We start from the raw sequence: 23068 nt of genomic DNA, 5'->3' as shown, positions 1-23068 counted from the left end.
TGGGATTTGCGGCTCAAATAACTGTACTTTTAAAATGCGGACACACTGCCTGCTGCTGTTGCTACGAGCGACCCCGTCCTTCCTCTATGACCAGGAGTTTCGTGTTGTAAAGTCTAAGACTCTTCACAGTTCTTGACAGAACTGTTGAGTTCTTTGACTCAGCAGAGGAAAGTCAGAATCAAAAACTCTGTTCTCCACCCCCAGCACAGAGTGAGGAAGCCAACATTATGTTTCCAAAAGATCAGAGCTCATAACACCAACTCTTCACACACTTACAGAATATAGAAGAGGAGGGAACATTTCCCAACTCTTTCTATGAGGCCAGAATTTCCCTGATAGCAAAACTGGACAAAGACATTCCAGAAAACTACGGGCCAACGTCCCTTATGAATACGGTTGCAAAAATGCTCAGTAAAATACTAGCAAGCTGAATGTAGCAACATACAAAAAGAATTATGCATTCTAACCAAGCAGGCTTTATGCCAGGAATGAAAAGCTGGTTCACCGTACAAAAATTAATCAGTGTAATACACCGTATTAGGCAGACCTGCTCTAAAAAAGGAAAGTTACAGAAAATTCTTCAAATGAAAGGCAACTGGTATCGCTGAGAAACTTGGAACCTCAGGAATCCAGGAAGACAAAGAGAAATAGTGAATACCCGGGTAAATATAATGGACATTTTTCTCCTCTTCAGTTCTTTAGCACATGAATGGCAGTCGACAGGAAAAATTTTAACACTGTCTGATAGTGTTCTCAGTGTGGGTTAGTGTTACACAGAGAGGGCTGTCTCCCTTGTGGTGACAATTAAACGTAATGGGGTAGGTAGGCTAAGGGACTAGATGGAAGTGAGGGGGGTTCCTGCACCCACTTGAAGTGATGAAGTATCAGCGAAATAGTCTGTTAAAAGTTGCTGTACTCCTGGGCTTCCCTGTTGGAGCAGTCATTAAGAATCCGCCTGCCAATGCAGGGGACACGGGTTTCAGCCCTGGTCCAGGAAGATCCCACATGCCGCGGAGCAACTAAGCCCGTGTGCCACAACTACTGAGCCTGCGCTCTAGAGCCCGCAAGCCACACCAACTGAGCCCGCGTGCCACAGCTACTGAAGCCTGCGTACCTAGAGCCCGTGCTCCACAACAAAGAGAAGCCACTGCAGTGAGAAGCCCATGTACCACAACAAAGAGTAGCCTCCACTCGCCACAACTAGAGAAAGCCCGTGCACAGCAACAGAGACCCAATGCAGCCAAAAATAAATAAATAAATATTTTTTTTAAAAGTTACTGTAATCCTTAGAACAACTACCAAAAAACAAACTATACAAGGAAGAATGCTTAAAAATTCAAGATAAATTAAAATGGGATATTTAAAATATTCACGTAATCCAAAAAGAAGAAGGAAAGGGGAAACAGAGGAGCAAAACATAAAAAAAATAATAAAATAGTAGACCTGAATCCCAGTGTGTTGATGTTTACATGAAATACAATGGTCTTTTTTTAATATATAAATTTATTTATTTATTTATTTTTGACTGCGTTGGGTCTTGTTGCTGCATGCGGGCTTTCTCTAGTTGTGGTGAGTGAGGGCTACTCTTTGTTGCGGTGCTTAGGCTTCTCATTGCAGTGGCTTCTCTTGTTGTGCAGCGCGGGCTCTAGGTGCACGGGCTTCAGTAATTGTGGCTCGTGGGCTCTAGATCGCAGGCTCAGTAGTTGTGGTGCACGGGCTTAGTTGCTCCATGGCATGTGGGATCTGCCCGGACCAGGGCTCAAACCTGTGTCGCCTGCATTGGCAGGCGGATTCTTAACCACTGCACCACCAGGGAAGCCCCAATACAGTGGTCTTTATCAAATCATTTCACCTCACAGACCTTCCACTTGCTTAATCTCATTTTTTAAAGTATTTTTCTTAAGAAAAAGAAAATAAACTAATTTTCTCAAAAGCACCATTTCCTATTTGAACTCCTGTGTATCTCGAAGGGTAAAACACATTCTATGTTTCTTATAAATAAGCCCAGGGAATTCCCTGGTGGTCTAGTAGTTAAGACCCCACGTTCCCAGGGCAGGGGGCAGGGGTTCGATCCCCTTTCAGGGAGCTAAGATCCCGCGCAATGCACAGCACGGCCAAAGCAAAGAAAAAGGCCGAGAATACTCAGAAGTTTGTTTATAGTCATTACTTGGGATGCCAATTACCCCTTGATCAAAAGTGATTTTGTACATCCATTCCTTCAATCGGTGGAAAATATAAAATCTCTGATTAATTAATTGAATCTCCAGACAGCGGAAGACTGTTTCTGTGCCACATGATTTTACAGTATGCTGATGTACCGCAGGGGGCTGCAAAGGACTCCCCCCCATCCCAACCTCGTTCGCAGAGGCAACTGCACGTCCTCAGACGGTCGTGTGGCTTTGGTTCTGGTTTTGCCCAAACCGGGTCCCTCCTCTAAGAGGTGCTCACTGCGGTCGCGCCTTGGTTACACTCATCACCCTCTCCTTCCTGCTTCAGTCGGGGGCAGCTATATCACTCTTTTTGCTGACCGCTGGCTCCACCTCACTAGAGAGGGTAGGTAACACCCCCACCTGAGGACAAGCCCACCAGCTGGACAGGCCAGGCCAGCCTGTGCTCAGTAACCCGGTTTATGATTTATGATTGACTCACATACCTATTCATTCAAAATGCAATGGAACTTGACATAGCTTATAGAGAGGCACATGACACAATAAGATAGAAATTAAAATAAATCAGGGGGCTTCCCTGGTGGCGCAGTGGTTAAGAATCCGCCTGCCAACGCAAGGGACACAGGTTCGAGCCCTGGTCCCGGAAGATCCCACATGCTGCGGAGCAACTGAACCCATGCGCCACAACTACTGAGCCTGTGCTCTAGAGCCCACGAGCCACAACTACTGAGCCCATGTGCCACAACTACTGAAACCTGTGAGCCTAGAGCCATGCTCCACAACAAGAAAAGCCACGACAATGAGAAGCCTGCAAGTGCAACGAAGAGGAGCCCCCGCTCGCCACAACTAGAGAAAGCCGGTGTGCAGCAACGAAGACCCAACGCAGCCAAAAAAAAAAAAAAAAAATCAGGAAATGGATGAAGGGAAAATAAAGACATATACACACCACTATATATAAAATAGATAAACAACAAGGACCTACTATACAGCACAGGGAACTCTTCTCACTACTCTACAATGACCTATATGGGAAAAGAATCTAAAAAAGAGTGGGTGTATGTGTGTGTATAACTGATTCAGTTTGCTGTGCACCTGAAACTAACACAACATTGTAAATCAACTATACTCCGATATAAAATAAAAATTTTTTTTAAAAAGGAAAAAAAAAGCAAGCCAGATGGGGTAAAGTCGCCAGCGCTCTCATGCACTGGCTGTATGAGGAGCACCAGTTCATCTCTGGCCCCTCTACAGGCCAGAGCTGAAAGGACCACACGCCCAGCTACGGATGTGCAGTGTCCTCAGAGGGGAACAGACCACTGCTAGAGGGGCACAGCTTTTGAACGTGGAGAATTTCTCCCCGTAGCCTCATATAGGGCAGTGGGAAATGTCCTCAATAATATTTCTGCAATAAATAAAACCCAAGTCAGCATTTCACCGAAGAGCACCGAAAAAAACTCTATAAGGGACTAAAAAATATCCCACGCTTTCAGTTTTCTGAGTCTCACTGAATTGTACGATGAGATCTAGACTAAGGTGGCGCTTCTCAAGTTTGTCCACTGGAGGATATCCAACAACAGGGAGCAGCCCTAAGGCACGTGGGGCTACAGCTGAGGCGTCTGCCACACTCACAGCATGCCTTTGGCATTCTCATCTTCAAACACTTACACGAATTCTTTATTTGCTTCGTATAAAATAACGTTTTCAACTGCTGACCCCTGGAGGCGGCCGGCCTCAGGGAGAGTTTCCTGACTCCTCGAGTGAGTAAGATGCTGTTGTATTAAGTGTCTGTTTTTGGAGAGTTAACTGAACTGAAACGAGCTGACACTGAATTCGGCCACCGGTTTCTTCTTCCTTGTGAGAGGACAACGTTTCACGAGCCCAGGCTCACACACACGGGTAGGTACACAGCTCGCTCTCTGAGCTCCGTTAGGGTGGGAGTTTAGGAGAGCACCGGGTCGGCCCACCGCAGTGTGTGCCCTGTCAGGCGGTCCTGGCGGGAGCCCGGATCCCCGGTGTGGCTTCTTCCTGAGTCCCCGGCCACACCCAAGTCTGGGACGACTCAGTACACTCTCCCCTTCCCAGTCAAGAAAGCTCACTCATTACCTGCTTTACTTCTTTGGCAGTAATGCGGTAATTTTCATTCCATGTAAATTAGAGATTTCTAGGAAAGATGGTAATACCCATACATCGTTTAAAAAAATATGTCTCGGGCTTCCCTGGTGGCGCAGTGGTTGAGAGTCTGCCTGCCAATGCAGGGGACACGGGTTCGTGCCCCGGTCCGGGAAGATCCCACATGCTGCAGAGCGGTTGGGCCCATGAGCTTGCGCGTCCGGAGCCTGTGCTCCGCAACGGGAGAGGCCACAACAGTGAGAGGCCCACGTACCGCAAAAAAAAAAAAAAAAGTCTCCCCAATAAACACTGAAATGAGCGAAAGGAAGCAAAATTAATGAAGAAAACTCCGTCTACTCTAAAATTTTACAAGCCCCAGCCTGCATTAATCTGAATAAAGACATTGCAAGCCTTCATCCAGCTAAACCAAAACAAAACGAAACAGAAACCCAGGTGTGGGAGTGGTAAAACACATGTTCCAAGACACCGGCAGTAAAGGAGCCAGAGAAGGCTCCTCCACCTCAACAGGAGGACGGGCAGGAAGAGGAAACGGTCGTCCCGGACATCTGCCCCTCGATGGGCGGCCCCTGGGTCAGACCCGTCAGCCTCTCGCCGCCAGGGCTCTGCGGGGAATGGTGGTTTCCAGCACTGACGCCTGCCAGCAGCCGCAGCGAGAAGGCCAGTGGGAGCCCCCAGCCTGACTGGGCCACCCACAACCCTCTCAGCTGCCCTCAAGCTGCCGAGCTACCTTCTGTCCAGTAAATCCCCACTTTGCTAAAGCCGGACAGAATTCGTGTCTGCTGGTGCCACCAGGAACTCTTAACAGACTCAACAAGCATGATTCCTTTTGCACTTAACAACACAACTCAGAGACATATAAAACAGAAACTACACAAACCACAAGATAAATGGATAAATCCTCAAGAACTGCATGGACTTTGAGGCACCTGTCTCAGAAAGTCACAGACCCAAAAGATTTCTTCTAAAAAATTAAAGGAAAAAAAGATTTTGAGCTTCATGTCTACGTAAGTTCTTAATTTAAGCTAATTACAATTAAATAAAAGTTAAAAATCAGCTCCTCAGTCTCACACTTCAAATGTGTCTAGCGGTTTCTGTATTGGACACTGCAGATTACAGAACATTCCCTTTATCACAGAGTTGTATTGTACGGAGCTGATATCAAGAAGATGTGGTGTGTCTATATTTCTATTCCATGGAATATTATTCAGCATAAAAAAGAAGGAAATCCTGCCACTTGCCCCCCAAGGATGAACCTGGAGGACATCATGCTAAGTGAGACAATCCAGACACAGAACAACAAGTACCATGTGACCTCACTCGCCCGTGGGATCCAAAGCAATCCAACTCACAGAAGCAGAGCGCAGAAATGGCGACTGCCAGGGCCTCGGGGGAGGGGACATGGGGAGACACTGGTCAAAAGCTACAGACCTCACGCTATGAAGTGAAGACGTTCTGGGGGTCTAATACATGGCTGGTGACTCTAGTTAACACTGGGAATTCCCTGGTGTTCCAGTGGTTAGGACTCGGTGCTTTCACTGCCGTGGCCCAGGTTCAGTCTCTGGTCAGGGAACTAAGATCCTGCAAGCCGCGCCACGTGGACAAAAAAAAAAAAAAAAAATACTGTATTGTATACCTGAAATTTGCTAAGTGTTCTCAACACACACACACACACACACACACACACACACGTAACCATGCGGGGTGATGGGTGTGTGAATTAGCTTGATTGTGGTGATGGTTTCACAGCGTGTGCACATCTCAATCATCACATCGTGTACCTTAAATGTATACAATTTTTATTTGTCAACTGTGCCCCAATAGAGCTGGAAAAAGTAAATACTCACTTCCATACCTAATTTTGTAACATGTTCCTTAAAGAGGGCCTCCCAAGTCATATAAGCTTTGGGTCCCACAGAGCCTGTCTCCTCCTGCCTCATCAACAAGCTGCAGGAAACACAGTCCCACCACGTCCTTCTTCATTCGAAAGGGCTCAGTGGTCTCGAGCACAGGCTTTGAGGATCGCAGATCTGGGTGGGAATTCCGGCTCTGCCACTTCTAGCCGTGTGCCTGTAGGCAGGTCCTCTGAGTCTTAACCCTTAGTCTGAAAACAGGGGTAAACTGGTGCTTGCCCCACAGGGTGATGTGATATAACATCTCAGCGCACCCGGCTCACAGTGAGCACAGCACACGCAGCCCACTGTAAGCACACAGTGAGTGTCAGCTATGACTACTTTTTGGTGTTTTTGGAGTGAAGGTTCATTCAGGAAATGCAGGTGAAAAAGGGCATTTTTAGACAAACAAAAGCTGAAGGAGTTTGCCGTAAGAAGACATCCCCTACAGTATGTACTTCGGCATAAGGAAAACTGACCCTGATGAAAAGTCTAAGATGCAGGAAAGAATGAAGAGCAATGCAAGTGTAAATACGTGGGTCATTCTGTGAGCATTTACCGTACAGAACAATAATAATAATATCTTTCAGAGTCTACAGATAGAATGAAAATGCACATCAACAAAGGCTAATAAATTGGGAGGGAAGTAAATATAAACTATTCTAAGGCCTCCAAGAGGATGGTCAAGGTATTGCTTAATCAGATCTTGGTAAGTTGGGTGTGCAAGTTTTAATCTAGGGTAACACCCACCAAAAGAATAGAAATGGGGGTGAATTCCCAGGAGATCCAGTGGTTAGGACACAGTGCCTTCACTGCCGGGGCCCAAGTTCAATCCCTGGTTGGGGAACTAAGATCCTGCAAGCCACACAGCTTGGCCAAAAAAAAAACGAATACAAATGGGGTTTATAATTTCTGAATCAGTGGAGGAGAAGAAATGGAATGATAAAAAAACTCTCAGGGGCTTCCCTGGTGGTGCAGTGGTTGAGAGTCCGCCTGCCAATGCAGGGGACACGGATTCGTGCCCCGGTCCGGGAAGATCCCACATGCTGCAGAGCGGCTGGGCCCATAAGCCATGGCCGCTGAGCCTGCACGTCTGGAGCCTGTGCTCCGCAACGGGAGAGGCCACAACAGTGAGAGGCCTGCGTACTGCAAAAAAAAACAGTCTAAAAGACAGCATTAAAGGAGAAAAGAACGAGTGAGACAAGGATGGTTCACAAATGCGATGTTAGATTTAAACCAAAATATATCAGTTATTGCATTAAACATAAATAGACTAAATGTTCCAGTTAAAAGACAAAGATTATCAGAATGTTCTTTAGAATTGTACCTTTTGCTAGTTATGATATTAGTCAAAAGAATTCTAATGGAACTTATTCTAGAGAAAGAGGGTCAATTAAATGATAAATTTATAAATGATAAAATCTGTATTCACTTAATAACAGACTCAAAATGTGTACACTAAAAACTGACAGAACTAAAAGGAGAAATAGACAAATCGATAATCTTAGTGGGATAGCTTCACACAGCTCTCTGAGTAACAGACAGAACAAGCCCACAAAAAGCAGTAAATATGTAGAAGATTTGAATGACATGACCTAATGAACATATATGAACAACTATAAAACCCACATTCTTTACAAGCGCACATAGACCATTTTCAAGTATTGACTGTTACATGCCAGGACAGGGCACTTTTCCATACATTATCCCCTCTTATCATCATAAAGTTGTGAAACAGTCGTCTGGGCTGGAAATCTCCCATCTGCCCTCCCAACCCACTCACCCCTTCTCTATCTTACTCTGTGTCCTGCAAAGCCGACCTCTGTGGGCTGCATTCACAGGCTCCTTTCCCCTCTGGCCTCTGGTTGGGTTTAGCCAGAACTGTTGGGAGAAAGAAGGGTAGAATAAGGGCATTTGTTCTCCGCACCCCTCTGCGGGGCTGCCAGGAGGGTCCCTGGGGATGGCTAAGCTCCAGGCAGCTGCCCTCTCCAAGTTCCTGTTCCCACCCCTCCCCCACGGCCTTTCAGGTGGCAATGGCCCAGCTGCTCTTAGTCCTGGGGGCTGTGCCATCCCTCGTGGGTCTTCCTAAACGCTACCCAGACCTTTCCAAACTCTCTTAAATTGCCCAGTTAGACTGTGCCATCTGTCTCCTGCGAGGACCCTGGCTGTGTCCCAGCATCCTATCTGCAGTTAAGGAAACGTAAGCTCAGGGAGGCCAGTGACTCACACGAGGTCGTGAGACCTCCTCCTACAGGTGCAGAATTAAGGACAGTCTCCCCCCTTGCTGGCATCTTTAACAAATCGTTAACACGACCCTGGCATACCCCTTCCACTTGAGACAACAGTATGCCTTGTCAGAGTGTCTGAATAACTCCTGAATGTGAGTGGTCACGTGGCCTTTCTTGGTTTCTTAAACATCAGGAACACTGTGTCTTCCACAGTACAGTATTCGGCTGTTTGTTAATTAATTTCTGCTGCATAATACCTTTTAGAGGAAGTTGTTTAATAGCAATGATGACCTCTGAATTTAATACTGCGTGATATTTGATATTTTGTCCTCCTCCTTTGCTGTTTTTCAGATCGCCACGAAATTATCTCCAAAGAGATATTGGAGCTGGACCCCTGGGAGAACCAGTGGAATGTCGTAGCCGTCAACGCCCTCATGCACGACAGCTATGATGTCTGCCTGGTGGCGAGGAAGAATCCCCGCGACCTCATCCCCCCGCCTTCAGAGTCAGTGGAGGAGGGTGGGGGGCACTGAGGTCTGTGTCTCTGTGGGACCCCCAAGGTGTCTGCCAAGGAGGCACTAGGGATGGAGAGCCCACAGCATGTGTGGGACGTGTGCACTGCATGCGTCGTGACCCGGTGCAGAGCGGCATGCGCTGGGCGCTGCAGGGGTTGTGTGCAGAGTCCGCCCTCCGGTACCCAGGCTTTGCAGTGTCTTCCCCAAGCTTGGAGGGTAGGGATGGAACCGCCTGCTTCACTCACAGTTGAGCATAATCAGAAAACAGCCACTCCCAAAATATAATTTAGGGATGACATTGAAATAACACATAGAAATCCAACTATTTTACTTACTGTCTATGCTTCTGGAAGCCCAGTGGATTCAAAGAATGCATTTTGGTAGTTATTCTTCACCAATTTCCCAGGAGTTTCACATGCACAAGGCTCTTGTTTAAGCAGGAACAGTCGGTAAATTCCCTAGAGCTTTCCCAGGGGAAGACCATCCTAGACTGAGACACTTTCTTCAGTGCAGAACTGTGTGACTCTCATGACCGCTCCCCGTGTCCCCAGGTTCCAGCTGCTAACCCAGGCAGGAGGGACAGATCCATGGAAGCTGGAGCCAGTTGGAAATCTGCTTCTGCCACCACAAAACAGGACCAGTCAGACCCAGGGCGGGCTGTCGCGAGTAGGCTAGACTCTCAGAAGGCGGGGCCACACCTGTGTCTTTGCAGGTGTACCCCAAGTGCCCATGGCAGTGCCTGGCACATGCGTGGGTCTTTGGGTGGCCAGCATGGGGATGCCCCTGCTCCAGCCACGTGACCACAGTGGAAGCTGCTAGTTTCCCTGGATGGGGCTGGGGGGGGGGGCTCGTGGGAGGGCCGTGACTTTTCTAGACGCACTGAGTTCGGGATCTAGGCTCTCGTCCCAGCTCTGCTTCTTAGCACGCTGCATGATCCTGGGCAGCCCAGCCTTTCTAAAGCCTTATTCTCCTCCCGTGCAGAATGGGAAGGAAAGTGCTCCCTAGGGTTGTTGGAGAATTGAGTGCGGAAGCGCTGAGCACAGTGCCTGTGAGACGCAAAACAGGAAGCGTTCTTTAGCTGCTGATACTTTCATTATCATTATCGCCGTAATCAGTATTCCCCGAAGCACAGCACCCAGAACACCCGGGCTTGGCGTGGCATCTTGGGGTTCCAGGGAGAGATGTGCATGGGGGCTGAGATCGCTCTGAATCCCCGGCCCCCCCAGGTCCAGGTGGGGTACGGATAACCCAGGGTTTCTTTTCGGCCCTGGATGCTGCTCCTCTGACCCATATCTGTAACTCTGCCCTCCTGTTGTTGGATAGCGTGAGAGATTCTGCCTCAAACATTTCCCTGTCTTCCCTGTTCTCACCTTAATTGAAGGCTGTCCCAATGTGGCATGGGAGGACTCATAAAACTGGGACTGTTTGCTAGTTCTGTTCCTTGTGAGACAGGATGGTTAGGCGCTGAGCAGGGGGCATGGGGGAAGCGGTCCGGATGCTGACAGAAGCTTGCAGCTGCCAGTCACGCCGGCTCAGTCTGTGCTCGTCAAGGAGGCGTCACTGTTCTCACTGATTGACTTTATAATGAGCAAATGCTCTAAAAATGAATATTAAATAAAATGTCACTGATGGAAGATCTCTTTCATTTTGGTTTTCGTCCTGCAATTCAATGTAATTTTCATCTGAGGAGGGGACGCTCAGCACCTCCTGGGCAGGAATCAGAGTCGGGGATGACCAGCCTCAAGGACATCGGGAGCGAGGCCCAGAGGCCAGGACGTGTGAGGTGGGCAAGGGCGGGAGGGGGTGCGGTTCCCAGGGCGGCTGAAGCACCGGAGGAAGCCAAGACAAGAAGATGGGGCCACACAGAAGACCCCCAAGGCCACCCCAGGAGCCCAGCCTTGGTACGTCAGCCACACGTCTCCCGGCGAGGAAGTCCTTTAAGACCGTCCCCCACAGTCCAGTGTATTCGAGCAGGGTGACAGCAGACACAGCAGATGGGCAGGAGGCCTCGTGGTAGCCCGCGTCTCAGCTGAACCAGCCCCATAGCAGTGGGAGCCGTGCAGGGCCAGTGCAGCCGGATGGAGGGCATCAGCAGTCTGCCGCGAGTCAGGGTCAGAGATACCAGAAGTTTGAGCACAAGAGCACAGTGGGTCAGCCAAACCGAAAGACCAGAAAATCTTTCAAAGGGTGGTGCCCCCTCCACCAGGGGTCCTTAGAGAGAGCCCCAACCAGATGGCCTACGCTGTCCACCCCAGGCCCTGCTGGAGCACCAAGAGAGAATAGCTGGGGGGTGCACAGTCAAGGCGCCCCACTCCTCCGCCAACACCAGCACACCCCGCCGGGGGGCCCCGGCTCTTCTTGTTCCCACCTCACTGGCCATCGCAATCCCGTTCCCGTCTCCGGCGGTCAGCTTAGCACAACACGTGGACCATTCAGGGAAGGAGACATAAGGGAGCTCTACGGAGGAGCTTCGGGGAGAGGCCTTCTTGCTCTTTGACAGACATGAAGAAGACGTGGGCTCTTCTGCTGAGACTTTTCTAGGCTGCGGGGCCCCTGGAACTGCAGAGACTGCGCTGCCGTGAGGAGTGGGCTGCAGCTGGTCCAGAGAGCCGGGTGGGATGGGGGATGGGAAGGCCCTGGTCCTGGGTGACACAGCAGAGCCACAGAACCGACCAGCCACAGGACTTCCTGCTAGACGCTCACTCTTAGGATAAATGTTCCTTATTGTTCAGGCTGCCTGGAGTTACTTGCAGTCCGAGATTTCCGAACGATACTCCAGCCTTCCTCCGCCAAAGTCTCTTTTTCCTGGGATGACACATGTCACCTCTGCCAAAGGGGAGAGGTGCTGGTGATGAGGTGCTTTGGTTCTTGCAGTGAGGAGAGGTGTGCACGCCTGGTGAGTGCCCGTGGTTCATGATCCCGAGCCATTTCTTAGCTATCTCTAGGATATTTCTTTTCTCTCTGACCTTTGACGTTGTTGATTACTGCATATCCCACCCACCACCTGTTTTTGTAAATAAATTTTATTGGAACACAGTTATGCTTACTGTGTACGTATTGTCTGTGACTGGTTTCACACGGCAACAGCAGGGCGCTGGAAGTGCAGTAGAGACCTCTGGCCCTTTCAGAAAAAGTCTGCCAACTTCTGGTGTATTCCATCAAACTTTCTTGAGGAAAAATACTGAGCTAAGGGACTATGTAAATTATAAAGGAATATACATGCATCTTCCTCTATTTTTACATATATAACATTTTACGTATATATGAACGTATATAACATGGTTCTATTCCATTCTTCTTTCATTCAATAGTGTGCTTACAAAGACTATCCATACGCTCTCCCTTTTTAACAGCCACACAGGATTCCATCATTGATGCAGCATAGTTTCTTTAACAAACCACCATGCAGTGGATGTTTCCACTGTTTCCTCCAGCTGTTCTTTTTTTTAAAAAATTTTCTTGGCTACACCCTGTGGCATGTGGGATCTTAGTTCCCCGACCAGAGACTGAACCCACGCCCCTTGCATTGGAAGCTCGGAGTCTTAACCACTGGAGCACCAGGGAAGTCCCCTTCTTCCAGCTGTTTTTTGAAGGGGACTCCATTCTTTGCTTTAGGCTCTGACACCAAAGTCCAGGCTGGGGGCTGTTTAGGGGGTGGGGTCTGCATTGCACTTAGGTTCTCTACAGAAGCTCAGGAGCGTTAGGGGTGGATGCAGGAGCCTACCTAGCCATGCTGTACGTGGCCTCAGGCCACTTAGAGACAGGACAGGTAGCAGCCACGTCGTCGGGGAACAGACCAGTCTCCTGCAGGTGGGTCTGAGCTGGGCAGGGGGCCATCGGGAGCGAGCGGGCAGGGGGCACCGAGAGGACACCCCTGGCAGGCTGTGCCCATCCTGCAGCGTCAGAGGCTCAGCGGTGGATGGTCTCCACCGGCCGTGGAGCCCAGGACAAATACACGGATTGGAAAGAGCTAACAAGCTAACAAGTTCCAGGCCAACATGAGGCTTTTCACACCAAGGCCACCAGTTTCAGATCGGAGGCAACCCCACTGAAGGCTGTTTCTCAGCCTTCCCAGTGCTGTGGGTCTGTAGAGCGACATTCCAAAAGGGAAGTGCGCCAGTGCAGGACCAGCAGCCTCTGAGAGCCTGGACCAGGGAGGGGCGGGGGCGGCCCCCAGCTCTGAAGAAACCACTCTCTCCCCTTCTCCACCTCCGCTGAGCACACACCAGACCCTGTCAGGTTGTCGAGAATAAAGCAAGAGGCCACCACGCCACGGAGGGATTGCTCAGAGGGAAGGTGGTCAGCACATTCTGAGCGCTTTTCCAGAGCCTGGCCCTGTTCCCCATGCGGTCACATCCTGGAGGAGAGAAGAGATCTCAGGGACAGTGACGTGACCTCCTGTGAGGGGCTGGAGTCCAAACCCAGCTCTCCAGGCAAGCACGTGGCACAGCCCATCGCCGCCAGGTGTCGCGCTGTCTCACACCTGCGTGGTTCAGAAGTCCATGGAGGGTCTCAGGGAGCCAAGGTCAGGACGTTGGCAGGATGCGCTCCCCTTGGAGGCTTTGGGAAGAACCCACGTCCCTGGCTTTTTCAGCCTCTAGAGGCCACTGGTGTTTCTTGGCTTGTGGCTGTTCCTCCACCTTCAAAGCTGACAATCCATCTTCACATCTCCTCCTCTGACATCCCCCTTCTGATCCCCTCCCACCAGTGAGGACCTGAGATTGCGCTGGGCCCACACAGATATCCAGGACCACCTTCCCATCTTAAGGGCATCTGATTGGCAATTAATTCCCCTTTGCCATCAAAGGTTCCGCGGGTCAGCATGCACACGTTTGGGGAAAACCATTGCTCTGCCTACACGCCATCTAACACGTAGAATTGCCCATAAAGCACATCTGTTCACAGCCTGTGTGGGATTTCACGTGGATACCAAGGGCCGGGGCCACTGGGACACAACAGCAGGTGTAAATGCAGGCGCTGTCAGAGGCCCCATGACATCCCTGTGGGGGACAGTGAAAGGGAAAGGCTCCCGTCACCTGCGGGATGACCTGCAGGATGACCTCCATTCTGCTCTAACAAGGGCCACAGATTCAAAGAAGTAAGGTGACCACTACACATGAGCCATCACATAAGTGACTCACTTCTCTGAGCAAAGTGACACTAACTGCTGGGGCAACCTGGCGCGGGGGGGTTGGGGGGGAGTGGTCCTGGGGCCAGTCCGCAGGGCAGGCGACTGGCGGGCTTGGGCGTGCTGGATAGATGAACACGACGGGCATTCCAGACCCAGGAGCAGCCTGTGCTGAGGCCCCGCATGGGGAAGGGTGTGGTAGGCAGTGTGAGGGCAGGCAGCCGCACTGGCCAGGCTGAGCGGGCCCGGTCACCATCCTGGGGTCCGGTCATCCCCTCCTGGGGTGCCTACCCACTCCCACCCCCACGCCTTCCCCGGCTGGCATCTCCCAGAACCTCAAGGAGCTGAGACACACGGTCAGTGAAGCAGCTCCTCCCCCTGGTGGCTGGACCGGACAGTGTTCCTGCAACAAGGCTGCAGCTGGGAGCCCTGACAACCAGGACACATTCCCTCCCTGGGGGCCAGGGAGCCACCTGCAGGTGCAGAGCTGCTCGGACACCACCTGGATGGCTGGGCTCAGGAGAAGCTAGAACCTGGGACAAACTCCCTTAGGGTTGTCTACAAGTACAGGGAACAGAAAGAAGGCCTATGCCTACGAACGAGTAAGCAAAAAAGCTGGGAAAATGGGCAAAGAGATGAACACATTTCACAGAAAGGGCGCCTGGACTGGCCAATAAACTATGAAAAGGTGCTCGACCTCTAGGATCAGGGAAGAGCAAGTCCACCTGGAAGAGGGACCACTTCACGCCCTCGTGGGCAGGAGCGGAGGCAGTCCTGGGGGCGCTGTGCTGGCCCCGCGGTGGATGCGCTGGAGAGGCCCGAGAAGCCCCTACGGAGAACAGTGTGGCGTCACGGGCTCAGGCCCCACCCACCCTCCTGGAGGCCGAGCCGGCGCCCCCCCTCCCCCCACCACCAGCTCTCACCGACACTCACAGCACTGTTCCTGCGATGGGGGTAAGGAAACAAACCAGTGCCCTGGACAGGAGAAAGGACGAGAGTCCAGGTACAGCTGTGCTCGGAACCCCCCGCGGAAATGAAGCAGACCAAACCAGAACACACGTCTGTGTGGACGAACCTCAGAGACACAGCACCGAGCAAAGACAAGCAGTGAATCATCGATTCTGCACTACGCCACGCCGTCAGGCTTAAAACACACGAAAGGTCGCCCTGTTTGACTTAGAGAGCCAGCTGTGTGTCCAAGAAGAGTAACAAGCTGGGTGGAAGGACTCCGCCGACCGCGACTGGCGGCCAGGAGGGAGAGAAATGGGGTGCAGGAGGCCTTGGGGGCCGCTCACCCGAGCCCCACCGGGGGGGGCCCTCCCAAGGCCAGCCAGCAATGTCAAGTGCACCCCGACACAGACGCTCCCGACGTTTCCTTTTCGGTTCCCTTACCATCCTCCCTTCTGTGTCAAGGACAGGTCCCCATGGGGCGAGGACATCTTTACATCACTCCAGCATGAGCTAATCCCCCCTTACACCTGGAAGACCGGCCTTTCTCAGACAATCGGGCAGATGGGGCTAAAACCTGAGGAAGCACTCGTGGGCTGGGGGGGTTCCCAAACCTCAGAGTTTAGAGCAGAAGTCGGCAAACTTTCTCTGTAAAGGGCCAGATAGTAAATATTTCAGGCTTCGTGGGCCAGATGGTCTCTACCGCATAGTCTTTGCTGGGTTTTGTTTTGGGGCTTTCCCCACATCCTTTAAAAATGCAATTCTCGCACTTAAGCCTGTAGCTTTACAGAGACCACCGGGAGGGTGTATAACTCAGAGGCCTAGGCCCCATCCCAGACGCTCTGTGTCAGGAAGTCCAGGGGGAGGCCTGGGACTAGGCATTTTCCTGTGCATGCTGCCTCCATCTCCACCCCACCCCTACCCTCCCTCTCACTCCCCCCCCCACACTCCCCCCCCCCCCCCCCCGGCAGACTCTCCTGCAGGGAGAGGCTGTCCCCATGGCCACTCCCGTTGGTCCCCTGGGACCCCAGGAAGGCCCACGATGCTGGAGTCACCCTGGTATGGGCCTCCCATGCCCTCCAGACCTGGAGCTCCTTGGGGGCAGGGACCAGGTCCAGTCACCTCGTGCCCCAGGCCTATCTGGCCTGGCCCATAACCGGCCTGCAGAGGCAAATCCCGCCGCCCCCAGGCCGGCAGTCGGCCTCCCCTCACTCAGCTCACCACCTCCCTCCTGTGGTTCGTTTTTCTCCTTCCAGCCCCACCCTGCCCGTTTTACTCCGTCTCATCAATCTGTTCTGCCTCGGCCGCAGCGTCGCACGAATTGTTCCTGGGGATGCCAGCCGGGGGCACCTCTGAGCAGCAACGGGAGGAGGGGTTTGGGGCCCAGATATGGAAGTCATGGCTGGGCTGGTGCAGCCCAAACACTGCATCCTCAGCTTGCAGAAACACCTTCCGACAAGGCCAGGTCGATGGGTATCAAAAGAATTCCCTGGCGGAATTTCCAGCGAAGGAAAACATGTCTTGGCTAACCAGCCAAGCAGATCATCGAATGAAGACAGAAACAGGCAAGCACAGTTTGTAACAGTTTTATTGAGATAAAACTCACTTATCATAAAGGTCACCCACTTAAAATGTACAACTGGGTGAGTCAGTGTATTCAGAGCTGTGCAACCATCGCCACAACCAATTTTAGAACATTTTTATCTCCCCAAAAAGAAATCCCGAGGGCAGAAGGAAACAATGGGATTGGGGCGTTAGGATGAAGAGACTTCACCGATCACACATCTCCGCTCCTCCTCGTTACTCTCTGATACAAACAGGTACTGTCTGAAACCAGCCTATTTGTGCTCATTAGAAAAAAAGAAACCTCACACCCTTTAGCAGTCACCCCCTCATTTCCTGCACCACCCCCAGCCCTGGCAGCCACTAATCTGACTTGTGTCTCGACAGACTGCCTCTTCTGGACACTCTGCACAACCCGTGGTCTCCTGGGACTGTCTTCTTTCACTTACTGCGATGTTTTCGGGGCTCACCTATGTTGCAGCAGGTCTCGGTGCTTCACTTCTTTTTGCTATCCATTGAGTGGATGGACCACCTTTATTTATCTATTTTTATTTTTACTTATCTCTCCCTTATTTGACGGGTTGTTGCCACTTTTTGACTCTCGTGAACAGCGCAGCTGTGAACATTTATGTACAAGTGTCTGTTTGAACATCCTTTTCCATTCCTTTAGGCATTTTTTTTTCTTTTTGGGGTACACAGGCCCCTCACTGCTGTGGCCTCTCCCGTTGCAGAGCACAGGCTCTGGACGCGCAGGCTCAGCGGCCATGGCTCACAGGCCCAGCCGCTCCGCGGCATGTGGGATCCTCCCGGACCGGGGCACGAACCCGTGTCCCCTGCATCGGCAGGTGGACTCTCAACCACTGCGCCACCAGGGAAGCCCTAGGCACATATTTAAGAGTGGAACTGCTGGGTCGTAGGGCACCTCACAGGAAGAACATTTAATAGTTAAGCAATAAGTCATTCATCTAAACTTGACATTAAGCATTTAATCATTAGTCATTCAATCATTTGAGGAACAGCCAGACTGTTTTTCAAAGCGGCACCACCATTTTAAATTCCCACCAGCAGCGTGTGAGAGTTTTGATTTCTCCACGTCCTTGAAAACATTAATCGTCTGCCTTGTTAAATACAGTTACCCTATCTGTGGGAAGTGGCATCTCATTGTGGTTTTAACTTGCTCATTTCCCTGAGGATGAGCATCATTTAATTTTTTCTTCTGGTGTTTACCTCCATGTAACGCACTTATAATTCCAGATTTTTAACTTTAGACGTTTTCTACTGACTTCCTTACACATAATCAAAAACTAACTCTTATAATTCCAGATTTTTAACTTTAGACGTTTTCTACTGACTTCCTTACACATAATCAAAAACTAACTCAAGATGGATCATAGACCTAAATGTAACTGCTGACACTACACAAGCTCTAGAACCAAACATAGGAGAAAATCTTTGGGACCTTGCATTAGACGGAGATTTCTCAGATGTGACATCAAAAGCACAATCCATAAAAGAAAAGCTTGGCAAACTGGACTTCGTCAAACTGAAGAACTTATGCTCTTCGAAAGACACTGTTTAGAGAGTAAAAAGGTGAGCCAAAGCCGAGGAGAAAATAGCTATATTATTATATATCTGATAAAAGATCTTTAGCCAGAACTTGTAAAGAATTCTCAAAACTCAACAGTAAGAAAATCCAAACAGTTCATTTTTTTTTAATGGGCAGAATATTTGAAAAGATACTTCACCAAAAAAAAAAAATCTCTGGATCACAAATATGCACATGAAAAGAGGCTCAGTATCACTAGTCATTAGGAAAAGATAAATTTAAAAGCACAATAAGATACCACATCAGAATGACTAAAATTTGGGGGGGGGGGCACGGGGGTGGTTTGGCCATGCTGCGTGGCCTGGGAATCCTAGTTCCTCCAACAGGGATCAAACCCAGGACTACGGCAGTGAAAGCGCCGAGTCTTAACCACTGGACCACCAGGGAATTCCTGAGAATGACTAAAATTTTTGTAAAAACCTGACACAACCAACTGCTGATGAGTATGCAGAACAAGTGGAATTCTCACACATCATTGGTGGGATGGCAGAAGGGTACCACCACCCTAGAAGACAGTTTCGCGGTGAAGCCTACGACTTGGCAATCCTGCTCCCAGATATTTACTCAAGAGAAATGAAAACTTAGCTTCCCGCACAAACCTGCACACAAGTGTTTAAAGTGGTTTTTCTCATAATAACCTGAAGCACCCTAAATGTCCTTCACCTGGAGAATGGATCACTACTCTGCCATAAAGAGGAACGAACCACGGGGACTCCAACAACATGGGTGACTCTCAAAGGTATCCTGAGCAGAAGGAGCCCATGACGAAGCCGACACACTACGTGGGTCAGTTTCTATGACATCAAGGGGAAGGTGAAACTGCGGGGAACAGAAAACACGTCCGTGGTGGACAGGAGCTGAGAGTGGGGGACAGGCCAACCACAGAGGTGCGTGGGAAGCTGGGATGACAAAACCCTTCTGTGTCTTGACTGTGGTGGCAGTCCCAGGGCTGTATGCGTTTGTCAACATTTGCATAACTGTACAGGAAAAAAGGTAAATTTTAGTGTATGTAAATTATGCTCTCATATTTAAAAAAGGGGGCAAAAAGCTAGTGCAGAGAGTAGAAGTGTGAACTGGCCAAGGAAACACAGGCAGACACCCTGGGGGCTGTCTGAGCTTGGGTGGATTTGTGGTGGGTCCTGTCTGGCCAGTATCACTCTGCTCCACAGGCCAGCGAGGAGAAGGGAGATGGCCAGATTCATCCATAGCTTGTGCCAGACGCATAATTCAAAAGACAGACACAAGGGCATTAGTGCTATTTATACATGTAGAGAAACGATCACCACAGTGAGGCTAGCTAACATCTGTCACCAGATCATTGCAAACTTTGAGTGTGTGTGCGATGAGAACTTTTCAGATCTATTCTTTTAGATCTTAGGCCATCAGTCCTTATTTATTGAGATGCCGGGTCAGGGAGGGAAGGGGGACGAAAGGAGAGCACTGGTGGGAAAGTAAAGGCCTGGATGTCTCCCCAGGATGCAGATTAGCCATCTCAGAAGTAGTTCCAAGTTCCCGTAGGCTTTCAGGACCTCCAAGGACCCTGCCAACTCTAAATCCTGGGATGCTGCGAGATAATTATAACAAGGCAAATGTGCTCCAGGACTGCCAAGGTACAACACACAGCGGAAGCAGATGGCATGAAGAAATCGGGCCCAACCGGGGGGTGCAGGGCAGGCTGCGTTAGGTGGAAACACCTGTGCTGTGACGCGTGGGTTTTGTCTGAGCAGAGGGGGGCTGCAGGTTGGGGAAGAGGAGGAGGAGGACGCATCCCAGCAGACAGAGTAGGTGTGAGGAAAAGCAGTGGGCAGGGCAGGGCGAGGGCTCAGGCTGGGGAGACAGGCGCGGAGCTTCTGCAGAGAGCTACTGTCTGAGCACCAGGAGGGCTCGGTTCCACGTGTGGGCAGTGGTACCCCTCAGAGCTGCTAGTGATGCTCAGTACCTGTTGTTCTCTTCTTCCATAATGACGGAGCACTGTGTTTATGGATGTCATCTGAATGCACAGCCATGTGAAACAATGATCAGACACCTAGGCTCAGCAATTCTGCTCCCAGACACAGACCCAAGGGAAATGAAAAGACCTGTACACAAATATTCAAAGCAGTGCTATTAAAAATAGCCCCAAACTGGAAACAATTCAAATGTTCATCAACAAGAACGGGGGTAAATAGATTGTGGTGGAAAACCACAGAGCATTAAAAAAAAAAAAAAAAAAGAGCAAAATTACTGCACACACAACAAGGATGCCTCTCACAGACATAAGGTCGAGTGCCAGACACAAAAGATCCCATGCTGAACGCTTCAATGTACTCAAAGTTCCAAAATAGGCAAAGGTCATGGACAGCAACAGAGGTCAAGATAGTGCTCACCTGGGGGAGGTCTCGAAACTGGGAGCTGCACAGGGAGCCTACAGAGGCACTCAGGGTCTCTGTCTTGGTCCTCGGTATGGTGACCCAGGTAGAGACACATGCGCACACTTCTCATGCTGTGTATTTTAATCAGGGTGAGCTATACATGCCCCAGCCTCCCTTGCAGCTACGTGTGACAATGGACTAAATTCTGGCCTACGAGATATACATGGAAGTTGTGTATGCAACTTCTAAAGAAGGTCTTTAAAGGAAGGAAGTGTGACTTTCCCTTCCTCCCTCCTGCTGGATGGAATGCAGATGTATGGCTGGCACTTGAGCAGCTATGCTGGACTATGAGGTGTCACACGTGGCAGGGCAATAACATCGAAGGAGCCTGGGCCTCTGAGACCACGGAGACTGGCAGCAGTCCTGGGACGGCTACTTCCAGACTCCTTGAAAGTTAGAGAAATGAAGTGTCTGAGCTGTTGTTATTTGGGATTTTCCGTAACAAGCAGCCAAACGTAATCGTAAGTGATACAGACACCATGGAGGACAAGTGAGCAACGGACAGGAGCGCTTTAGAAGCCTGTGGAGGGTGGACTGGACAGGGCCACCCAGGAGGGAGGAAGGACAGTTACTGGGTGATGAATTTGTCCTGGCAGTGGACGCTCTGCCCAAACAAGGGCGGTGATGGCGGGGGATGGGCCAGAAGACATGGAGGAGGTCAGTGTTGGATGTGGATGTGATGACCACAACAGAGCAGTGAGATGGGCTCAAATTTCTGAGTCTGGAAATTAGGAAAGTGATGATTCTGTTAAACACAGTAGGAAACGAGGCAAGGAGAATGTTTGTAAAGCAAGGGGACAAACTTGATTTTCCCTTCTTGCTCATATACTAATTTTCTGAGTCCTTTTAGACTAATTTCCAGTGGGCTTACTAATAAAGAATTGCTTTTTTTTTTTTTTCTTTCTTGCCGTACACGGGCCTCTCACTGTTGTGGCCTCTCCCATCGCGGAGCACAGGCTCCGGACGTGCAGGCTCAGCGGCCATGGCTCACGGGTCCAGCCGCTCTGCGGCATGTGGGATCTTCCCGGACCGGGGCACAAACTCGCGTCCCCTGCATCAGCAGGCGGACTCCCAACCACTGCGCCACCAGGGAAGCCCTAAAGAATTGCTTTTAACAAAACTCAGGGGAGTGATTTGTGGACACAAAGGCGATCATCAACTACCTTCTGACGGACCCCCCTCCCCCCCGCCCCTTTAGGAAGCACCAGCATGCTAAGTGCTTTACACACTTTTGCTCACTGAGTTCTCAGCCCTGCGACACAGTTCAGGAGATCACGACTCGGGTTAAGCTACCTGCCCGCAGTGCCAGGGCTCATCAGACCCCTGGGTCTGAAGCCGGGCCTTCCGACTCCGAAGCCTGAACTCGGAATCTCGACAAGAGTGCTCTTCAAAGCAGCCTGGGCTGAGCACGAAGATGCAGGCCTGCCTCGCACATGGAAGGCGTCCCCCTGACGGACCAGCCCAGATCCGCCACACTGGAGCTAAGCGCACCCAGCAGGCCCTTTCTCGCTCCAGAGCACCTGTCTTTCAAGCCCCTGGTGTCACAGCAAAGTCCCTCTTGCACATCAGAACACAGACACACCGCCTCTTGTCTTTGGCCACTTCCCGCAGCAGCCCTGACCTCCTCGGGGGAGGAAGCCGGGCTTGGAAAGGAGACAGGAAAGTCACAGCAGCTACCACGGCCCCAGGCCTGACCCCCGGGCCCGTTCCCGTCCTGCCCCGACCCTGGTCACTCAGGATGGCGGAGGGACACCGGAGCCAGGGCGCCGGGCGTCCCTCTAACCCTGCGACTCCCAGCAGTGCTGCCGTCATTCACTCAGCAAACACTGCCGAGCAGCCCCCGGCGCCCTTTGCTAGAAGCCCGAGCATGAAGGCAGGCGGCTCACCTGCTTTCTCAGAGGTAACAGGGCAGAGCAGGGGCAGCGCACATACAGGAGGCTCAGCCCGGCGCCTCAGGGCTCCGCTCCCCTGGGGCCGGAGGCCTGCGGAGCCCAGCCCCTCCCCTGAAGGGAGCCGGCCAAGCGTCCCTGCAGGCGGTGCTGGGAGCAGAGAGGAAACGTGGGACCCGCTGGTCTGCGGAGGCTGTGAGGCCTGGAAGATGCTCAGAGCAGCCGCTGTGCACCTGGCAGTCAGCAGAGTGCCCGGCGGCTCTGGGCTGCCCCAGGCCGCAGTCCGCAATTGTCGCCCAGTTCCCGGGAAATGAGAGAATTTGGGTAAGAAAATAAAGTCTAACCTGTTTTTTTCCCTTTGTGCTTAGTCTAGTTTCACTCGCTCACAGGACGCCACGTGCAGACGCCTCACACCGAGCACCTCCGGTCAGCGCTCCTCCTGGGAAATGGCCGCCGGCAGAGACGCCGCGGGAGCACAGATCCCGCGATCTCCGCCAGCCCCGCGAGAACTACAGGAACCTATAAAGCAGCGCCGCACCAGCCTTTCTGGGAGAGCGTGTACCGGGGCGTGAGCTGACCCCTTCCATTCTTAG

The 23068-nt window shown here is 51.1% G+C and overlaps 2 protein-coding genes across 5 annotated transcripts in view; one reads left to right on the top strand and one right to left on the bottom strand.

The window, feature by feature from the left end:
* Positions 1–11966, top strand: part of KBTBD12 (kelch repeat and BTB domain containing 12) — a 55884-nt gene extending 43918 nt beyond the window's left edge. For all 4 annotated transcript variants that reach the window (XM_067755672.1, XM_067755674.1, XM_067755675.1 and 1 more), the window contains one exon: positions 8767–11966. In XM_067755672.1, coding sequence (XP_067611773.1) covers positions 8767–8948 — 182 coding nt within the window. In that variant the 3' untranslated portion in view covers positions 8949–11966. The remainder of the gene's footprint in view (positions 1–8766) is intronic.
* Positions 1–22945, bottom strand: part of MGLL (monoglyceride lipase) — a 276564-nt gene extending 253619 nt beyond the window's left edge. Inside the window, exon 1 of the mRNA XM_067755704.1 lies at positions 22820–22945. The gene's annotated coding sequence lies outside the window, so the exon portion shown is untranslated. The remainder of the gene's footprint in view (positions 1–22819) is intronic.
* Positions 22946–23068: the final 123 nt, after the last annotated feature.

Source organism: Pseudorca crassidens, chromosome 10 (assembly GCF_039906515.1).
Source record: "Pseudorca crassidens isolate mPseCra1 chromosome 10, mPseCra1.hap1, whole genome shotgun sequence".
Classification (NCBI taxonomy): domain Eukaryota; kingdom Metazoa; phylum Chordata; class Mammalia; order Artiodactyla; family Delphinidae; genus Pseudorca; species Pseudorca crassidens.
The sequence above is the reverse complement of the archived record's forward strand: the minus strand, read 5'-3'. Positions and strand labels throughout refer to the sequence as shown.